At 48.7% G+C, this 9,573-nt stretch overlaps 1 protein-coding gene across 1 annotated transcript in view; it reads right to left on the bottom strand.

The window, feature by feature from the left end:
* Positions 1-1,076: 1,076 nt before the first annotated feature.
* The window catches only part of LOC8042177 (arginine-glutamic acid dipeptide repeats protein), a 54,829-nt gene continuing 46,332 nt past the window's right edge, over positions 1,077-9,573 (bottom strand). Inside the window, 2 exon segments of the mRNA XM_042290799.1 lie at positions 1,077-3,923; positions 9,013-9,185. Of these exon segments, the coding sequence (XP_042146733.1) occupies positions 3,776-3,923; positions 9,013-9,185 (321 nt within the window). The 3' untranslated portion in view covers positions 1,077-3,775.

Here is a 9,573-nt window from a genome sequence, read left to right as displayed (position 1 = left end):
AAATTGATATCGCCCAAGCCAGTGTCAAGCTACGGCGCATGCCGTGCACCATTTGATTGGCACAAATGTAGCACAACTTTCCCTGGCCATGAAGCCAATGCTACAGGCACCCATGCATTGCACAGTTTTGAGCGTCGCTCAAAGCTGTACGTCCGTGCTCTTCACTTCTTCAGAAATGCCTTGCGCCCCAGCACGCTCGCTCACGTTACACGCGGGCAGTAAACGTGAAATAAAAATAAGAATTACAAAAAAGCAGGAAAAAACCATTGTTAGCATTTCAATAAGACGCTATATGTGGTAGTTTCTTTGTTTTTTTTTTTTACGCTTCATTAGCACTGGAGCACATGCTTAAAAAATGCTTATAACCTGTTTCCATGTTTAAAAAATCACACCCCAGAGACTGCTACGATTTTTTGTCATTTTGAAAAGTGAGCGAGGTTGGAGTTCACCTCGAGCGTCTGACCTGCATACACAGCTGCGAGCATGCAACTTGTTTGTTCCTAAAATTCTGCGCCATCTATGAGGAAAAGGCTGCAAATAAATTGCGGGTGAAAACAAAACATGCATGGCCGTGATGGCAGACTTCCTCTTACTGGCGATGCTTTTTTTATTCTTCCCAAGGCATTGTAGTAAAGTGTGGAAATGCATATGGTATGTAAAGCTTCAAAGATCATAGTTTGTCTTTAAAATAATTTTTGAACAAAGATGCCACCACATAGGTTCAATCAACAAAAACTAAACAATACCAAGTTTATGGCTGTCACATAAAGATAACCTTCCCCTGCCAAGCAAATTCTAAGCATGCCAGAAACAGTTTTCACAATGTGAATTCTTTTAAAACTGTTTGGCCATTAAGCTTTGTCCATACTTTTCATGAGTAGTTACAACATTGTGTATACACAGCAGTTCCACTGTTCAGCATTCATCTCTGCTAATCTTTAACCCCAACCAGCTGACAGCACATGCCGATCTTGCCTTCGAGCTGTGTAGCACACTTTACATCTAAAACATAGTTTCAGCAGTGCTGCATTTTTCCCCAACGACATGCCTCCGAGGATTTCCATTGAAACAGTCAGTTGCAGGGGAAGAAGTAATGCATGTTTATTGTTTGTGTGATACAAGTTTACATGGAACTCTCGGGGGGTGGGGAGGGGTGCCCAGATAGAAGTTATAAAATTACAGTCACCTCACGCTTCACAAGATGTACACCACGCAATGGGACGAGATCAGAAAAGAGTCGTGGGAAGCAGTACGACAAAGAATAAAAGGAAAATAAAAAAACACAACTAAATGTACCACGCGAAGTAGTGCTGCCACAATGTCATAGGGCAGCTTTATAAAATCTTAGGCTTGAAGAAAGAAAAGGAAAAAGCAAGCAACTGAAGAAGGAAAGGCAAAATGAGCGCCCTGAAAATTGCTGCATTGCTCCGCGCAAAATGGGAAGAAGCCACCAGAGAAAAGAGAGCAGCTCGTGTCGTTTTCTTCCTTTGTTTTGTTAAAAAGGCACCAGTAGACAATGTTTGCGAAAAGTGTAAATAAAGCGAGGAAGGAGCCGGCCGAAGACTTTGTGCCGCTCCGACGATTGGAGCGGTGACTGCGAGCGGCCGCGCAAGCGTTGCCTTTGCTTGTACTACGGGAGTTTATTGGTATAGTGCGACGGCGAGATTTGGCAGCCCTACACACATGGGAGACTCATACTGTTCGTGTGCCGCTTGCATTATGTACACTGATTGGCAATAAATACACAAACATGGAAGTGGCAGCAGCAGAGGCACTACAAAGACGCAGAAGCCACTCAACTAAAAAACAAAAATATGTGATACTTTTCTAAAGGCAGGGAATACCGAAAAGGAAGTAGGGAAGGCAGGGAGTCTTCAAAATGAGCGCAGATGGTATGTACACGCAAGTGCGCGTGGGTGAAAGTTGGTGTGGCGTCGACGGGCATTTGAACCACTCGCCGCGGGTCGTGCGACGCAATTCCGCGTGGACGCACCGATCGAGGGGAGGGGAAAAAAAAGTAGGAAATGCGCGGGATGGGACGTACTGTACAGATGCGTTTTAGTATGTATCCCCGCTTTCGGGAGGCGCTGATGTTTTGCTCTTGTACTGTGTTGGTCGACGTTGCTTTCTTTTGCATTGCTCTCGTAGCTTCTTTTGTGTCCCGGCCGTCAAAGGCCGGCTCGACTTTGTGTGTTCGCTGTTTGGGAAGGGGGACCAAACGCTCGCGTTGCATACGGTTGCATTTTCTGTAGAGTGTGCATTCTGCGGAGACAACGGAAGCGTGCAGACAATGCCACGAGAGAACGGTATGTACGGTATGTGTGAAGCGAACAGAAAGAAAGGAAGAAAGGAAAATATCTCGATCATGGAGTGATACGGAGGTTCGTTGGTAATTTTCCAGCCTAGCCTCTTCATTGACGAAAGGAAGTCTTTCAGATGCACACCCTCGTCCATAAAGTTATGTACAGGACACATACCACATCTTCGTTATGCACACATACACACGCACATACACACACTTCTATGCTCCTCCACACCCGAACACAATGGTTTGCAATTTGCGAGCGAGCCCTGCAAGGGAAGAAAGTGCGAGCTGCGGCTGTAACCGCGGCCCTCTCCCTGCTTCGCCGTGTCCAATGCCAATATGTCTGCCCAATAAACCTCCCCCCTCCCCCTTTTCTCCTCCTTGCAAAATGCAATTTCTCTCTTGTACTTGCAAGATGGGAATGATGGACCCTAGTATAGACAATGATTGCTCCTTTCCACGACAAAAACTGGCCGCAATCGCGGCAACCGAGTCACCCAAGAGGAATTCAAAACCATTAAAAACGAAAGTGGACACACATTAAGGAAGGTGCCTCGGCGTAGTCTTTAAAAACGTGGAGAACCCCTCCGCAAGAGGTCCACCGGGAAAACTGGCCTCAGTCGATGCCGTTTTAACCGGGCAACGATCGGCATGGGCCACGTTACGCAGCCCTAAGACACGACGCACGACCCCTCCCCGTCTCCGAAATAATAATTAGGGTAAAAACGCTGCTCTCAATGACAGAAACAGGTTCTTTGCACAGCTATGGAACAGGCACACGTTTGAAAACGGGGGTCAAACAAGATGCCGAGGGAATTGCGAACCCTTTTTAAGACCTAAGCTCGCACTGCATCGTCCGTAGGAACCCCCCCTCTCCCCAAGGAGTCAAAACAAAGGAGGGATTCGCGTGGCCTCGTGGGCGAGGAGGGACGACACAATGTCTGGGGGCGGGTCAGGGAAGGAGGGCAAGTTCTCGTGACTAGCAAGACCTCTACGAGTCTAAAACAAGGAGGACGAGACGACGGGAGAGGGGGCACACGGGTGGGCAGGCCGTGCGCCGGAAGGGCAGTGACGCACGCCGCCCTTGCGGCCAGCCAGTTGCACTCTTTACACACAAAAAAGTTGAACATCTCCTAAGAACGAAACAAACGTAGACGGTGCACTAAAACAAAACCGAGTCACGTTGCGTCCTCGCGTTTACGAGTACTCGAACGCGCGCCTCCCCTTCGTTCGATCGGGGAAGCGGCAGTCGAACGAACAACCGTCTTCGAAATGCCGTCGTGGCATCTTCTTGGTGCGACCCGACGCTTCCTCCGAACGTTGGCGGCGACGTCGGTCGTGACTACCCGTTTGCGAGAGGAACCACGACAAAACGAGCTTTCACGACGGGACGGGAGGGTCCAGCGTCCCGTCGCTTTCTCCCCGGGCAACGGGGAAGGGAGGGGCACGAGGTGAGGGGGGTGCGGGGCCTCAGTTGATGGGGGGCCGTCCTCCGCGTGCGGCCTCTTCCAGGGTCCTCAGCTTGAGCTCCCGCTCCCGCTGCTGTTGCTGGCTGCAGCGGCGCACCGAGGCACCACAGTCGCTGGACAAGTCTTGCCTTGGGACTGTGGGGCGCCATCTGCGTCGGCCACGGCGCTATTTAACGGGCGCGAGGGCTTCCGAGGGGCCAAAGAACGCCAGTCCTACGTGATCAAAGGTCAACAGCTCCCGTCATAAACGGAGAGTAGAGTTGGCCATTGTTATGGCACCCGGAATGCGACTCCGACCGGTGCGCATGGTGTCCTGCACCACTCGTGTATCGAAAGCGGTCCCAAAGTGGCAACGAATTATGTCGTGGGAGCCAGCACGTCATGCCATCGGATGTCGCGATCCTGGCAGTTACGTTCCGACAAAAAAGACCAGCAAATGTAATATCGCCGTCGTCATGGCGATCCAACTCCCGGTGGCTGGTGAACTCCCGGTGGTATCCGCAAATACTGTCGCACTGGAGAGCGACCCATGGCAGGCAACTGCAGTATCCACCTCCGCCCCTGGGACACTATCAGGATCGTGGCGGGCTATGGCGCAATGCAACCGTGACATTATCCGGCAGAAATCGAGGGACCGGAAACGACGATGCGGTAAGAACGCCGGTCGGAGATGCACTCCAGGCACCATGCTACAGGTGTAGATGGCTTGGAAAAGAGAGGACACCGTCCCACATCTCGCAGTAATCTCACGAGTTGTGCACGGTGCTTTTACCACGACCATGTTTCTTTATTCCCCAAATGTGTCAGCACTTCTTCGACTCTCTTAGAAAAAATATAATTAACTAATTTAGTGGAATGAAAATGTCCAACTTTTCAATGATGACACTCATGGCACGTCAAGCTTGTGAACAGCGACACCTTGTAAGCTCAAATAAGTTGAAGTTCATGTATCCTATCCTTGGGGCATATTAACTCCTTGCCTACTAACCACGAGCGTCACAAGTGCCACCCCCTATGAGCCATAAAGCCCGACCACGAGTGTGACTCGCATTTCGGCTTTGGTGTTTGCTCAGCGCGCTCGCTGGTAGATGGCAGAACCACCCCTGTTGCTCGATTTACCTTGGGTAGTTTGCTCATTTGTTTTGCGATCTGACACCGAGAGAATGCTCCATTTAACTGAGAAAAACAAAGTCGCTCGTGAGCGTTCCCGCTAAAACAACGTGGCCTTGGTGCGGAGTTTTGCTTTAGCCAACAAAGAGATACAAAACATTCTTTTTGAAAGGAATTAATGCTCAGGCATATGCGACAACAAATCCTTCAGCCTTTCTGATTTACAGGAATCAGACAATAGTCTGATGTGCGGAGACAGGGGTGACGAAAACGATGTGAATCCTGCAAGCATTTGATCAACTTCGGCGTCTGCTTGTCAGTGGGACTCGGACCAGAAGTCCTGGCTTTAGAGCAAGGCATGACACCCGAAAGTCGAGGCAATGCTTTTGTCTAGTTCTAATGCAAATTGCCCGCTTAACGATTTTTTTTTACTGTGCCTACCTTGAAGAAAAAAAATTGAGACGTTTACAGATCTTTATAATTCGAAATTAGAGCTCAGCTCTTGAAATATTTTGATTTTGCAATATACCGTGCTACAGAATTTGAGGAAGAAATATCTATATGTACTCCTGCATACATAATATAAATTATATATGTAAATATATAAATATGATTATTCATTATAATATTATATATATAAGGAAGAGGGGAGGGTACGGGGGCCCCCATCCTCTCCTTTTCTCTCCTCCTCCCACAGTTTCCCCGCTAAATTTAGCCAGAAAATTAAAGCCACGTCACATCACCTCAACACAATTCAGTTTCCCCACTAAATTTAGCGGAAAAAATGACATCACATGACTTTGTGTCACGTCACGTATAAACAAATTCAGTTTCTCCGCTAGACTTAGCAGGAAAATTGATGTCACAGGACCTCCACACCAAATCAATTCCCCGCTAAATTTAGCGGGGAAACTGAATTGGTGTTGAGGTCATGTGATGTCAGTTTTATCGGTGAATTTAGAGGCAAAACTGAATGCGCGGTGTCACATTATGGGATGTCACAGACCTACACACCAATTCAGTTTCTTCGCTAAATTTAGTGAGGGAACTGAATTGGTGTATAATTCTGTGATGTCCCATAATGCATCGCACGCGGTTATGCCGCAGGCAACGGCGATGCCGCGAAACACGGGAACGACCGCCTAGAAGCTGCGCCTTAAAATGATAAAATGAGTAATGAGTAGGCAAGGGGTTAATTAACATTGCTGTACAGAGAGATGTTACGTGCAGAAGCCCCGAATCCATGTCAAATTAAACATGCCATCCGACTGTTCCAGAAAAAGGATTTCCAACAATTCCAGACTGGAAAGCACCTGGCTTTCCACCTTCTCAACAGCATGGACGCTTACCCGTAGCCCCGGGGGACATCTTTTTAGCGCAGGAGCGCGTGCAAACGATTTGCTCTGCAAAGCTGCACTCTTGTGTCTGCATGTTTGCTGGCATCTTACACAATGTGTCAGTTGATGTACTGCTAGTTGCCTTTTATGAGTTGGCCATGCACAAATATTCAAAGAGTGTGCAATGCTCAAGTACCACTGAAGGGCTCTTGAATAAGACAATCCCTGCCATTCAAAATCTGTAAATACCTATAAAAGATCTAAATATAAACCAAGGGGGGCAATGTTGGCCATGGCAGTGGCTCATTTGCACGCCCAAACGCTCTTACAAAGTTGGATCTGCAGGAATACCTCACATTACCCCCAGTCTGGGTCACATCAGTATTACTATATATACAGTTGAACCTTGATTTAACGAAACCCGATTTTACGAATTTCCCAATTTAATGAAGAAATTTGCATTCCCCGCGGAGCCTATGGGCGAGGTCTCCCTTTCTCGATTTTACGAAGTTCCCGATTTAACAAAGAAATTAGCGGGTCCCGGTGACTTTGTTAAATCGAGGTTCAACTGTACAGGGTGTTTCACGAAAGGTGGACAAATTTGACGTTGTGAAAACTATGCATTGCACCAAAAAAAGGCTTGTGTCGTTTTAGTCCTAGGCCAGGGGCCTATTTAGGGAAATGATTAAAGTTTGGGATACTTAGGTTGTTAATTATTTTTGCATAATTAACTTTTTTAGTATTGTGTTTAAAGGCCGACGACCAGACTCGAGATTCTGCAAGGCAGAAGATCCTCCTCATCATCGGGGAGGAGGAAACAGGCAACGGTGGACAGGGTAGAAGGGGGAGAGGAGGAAGTGAGGGAAAAAGTGGAAAGCGCGAAATGGTCGTCGGTTTTTAAGGGCATGGTTTCAATTACAAAATTGCTCAGCATCATCGAAAAACACTAAATAAAAAAATTGCAAAATGATAGAAGGCACGTGCGGTATTTTACGGCTTTCTGAAAAACCGCACAACTTCGACAGGTTTCTAAGTTTCGGTTTGCAATCGGAGCGCTTCTCGGCACCGATGGCGCCGCACCCCTTGGAGAAATGATGCAACCAGCCTCTGCTGCCTTGCGCGAGGACAGCGCAGCAGAAGGTAAATGCACTATTTCTCCTCGGGGTGCAGTGCCGTCCGTGCCGAGAAGCACTCCGATTGCAAACCGAAATTTAAAAACCTGTCGAAGTTGTGCGTTTTTACAGAGAGCTGTAAAATACCGCGCATGCCTTCCATCATTCTGCAATTTGTTGATTTAGTGTTTTTCGATGATGCTGAGCAAGATTATAATTGAAACTATGCCCTTCAACTCAATATTAAAAAAATAATGAAAATAATTACCAACCAAATTATCCCAAACTTTAATAATTTTCCTAAATAGGCCCCTGGCCTAGGACCAAAACGACACAAGCCTTTTTTTGGTGCGACGCATAGTTTTCGCAATATCGAATTGGTCCACCTTTCGTGAAACACCCTGTATATATACTATAAAAATATAAATATATATATATATATAAATAAATTGGATGTTTAATACATGCTAAAGCAACTCAGGACATCGGGAAGCCCCAGCAGAGGATTGAGGATTAATTTCAACCACCCGGGGATGTTTTGACGTGCAACTGAAATGTCGTCTACACGGTGCCCTCTCCGTTGCGTTGGATTGCAGGCACCTTGGCCCCAAGACCCGTGGGCCGGCGCCTTGCCTCGGTGCCACCGATACTTCAAGCCAACCAAGCGTTTGAGTGGCAAAGCAATCGAAGCGAACACTTCCCAGCCATTTGAACCAATTTTCCTTTGCTGTGGCATCGGGATGCGAACAGGCGAGCATTTCTAGCCGGTCGACACCAAGACCGAGAGAGTCAACCGCCGAACATTCGCCCCATTTCCACTCCGTAAGACTGCGGGCTCGGCAAGGACAAGCCGTCCCAGGTCCTTTCACAACGTTGATCGCCATTGCCTGCAGGACGAAAACGGCAGGGAGAGGCTCCGGTCGTCCCGCCTCAGACACAAGCTTTCCACCTTCGGTAATGACTCGGCACCTGGTGCACAGGCAAAGTACGGCGGAAGCCACAGAGTGCGTGTGTTGGAGGCCGAGCATCCCAAATATGCGCCCTACCGTTCTGTCAGCGACTCTAGCAGTGACGCTACCTTAGACTTGACGGGAACGTGTTGGACCGTTCGCTTCATTCTTGTAGGAACAGGAGAAAGTGTGCTGCTTAACTGTCTACAATTTTTGACAAAAAAATAAAAATATAAATTATACGAGCTTGATGATGCCAACAAATACGGGAAGAGAGGAATATGTCCCACATAAACCAGACTTTGTGCATCCTTTCTGCTACAGTTTTCACATTTTTATTGTCTTTTTATTTATTTGTTTATTTAGTTTTGTTTATTCGTAAATTTTATCATTTTCATTCAAAACGTGCCACTCTTGCCTGCACGTTATCGTGCAAATAAACATCATTTACTCTTCCAGAGAAGCTGCGCTACGCGGCTCAATGTCTCGTGTCCGACTGCCACCGCGCCAACCCGGGTTTGAGTCCCGCCTGGCGCGTCTTTCTTACATAGATTTCACGGGATCCCCGGCAAACTATACATATTGCCCCGATGTCGTGTAGCACTGCCAGCGCTTTGCTCGTTCGTGACGCCCCTCCATGCTGATCGTTCCCGATGCTCGTTTGCAACAATTTTGGGTAGAAAACAACTCGTGAAATACGTTGCACAATAAAAAAAGTGAGAGCCTCACCGTAGAAACTCCTCGTGCTGGGGCAGGAGCTGGGCGGCCGTGGCAGCCCCCTGGTGGGAGGCGGCCGCGTGGGCTGCCCCGAGGGCGCTCAGGTGAGCCAACCGCTCCCGCTCCAGCAGGAACTGGCGCTGCAGTTGCTCCTGCTGCTGGGCCGCCACCTGGGCCGCATTGATCTGCGCACGCCACGGGACACGTGCAGAGCCCCGCAGGAGCCCCGTTGCCTCGCAGCGAGGGGGACCCCGAAATTGTTCACGCCCTCCTCGTCGTGTGGGCCGAATTCGTCGGATCTCTCGCTAGGACGCCGCTAAGGGCTGGAAACGCCCAAAGAAATCGCCTCCCGAGAACTGAGCAGACGTGGCCCCGCAGTTTTTGATGCGGAACACGTTTAGTGGAAGTGGAGTTGGCATTTGCGTAGCCGTGCCGTCGTGTCGCCGAACCGTGCCAAGCTAAATTTAGGACGCCCCCTACGGGTCACGTGGTCGCGTGTCCGATGCCACTACGGGTCACATGGTCACGTGACCGTGGGGCGACACGCCGGGTCGCTCCAAGCCGTGTGGTGCG

The sequence above is a fragment of the Ixodes scapularis genome, unplaced genomic scaffold (assembly GCF_016920785.2).
Source record: "Ixodes scapularis isolate PalLabHiFi unplaced genomic scaffold, ASM1692078v2 PGA_scaffold1__304_contigs__length_218370807, whole genome shotgun sequence".
Classification (NCBI taxonomy): Eukaryota; Metazoa; Arthropoda; class Arachnida; order Ixodida; family Ixodidae; genus Ixodes; species Ixodes scapularis.
This window is presented reverse-complemented; position numbering and strand designations above follow the sequence as displayed.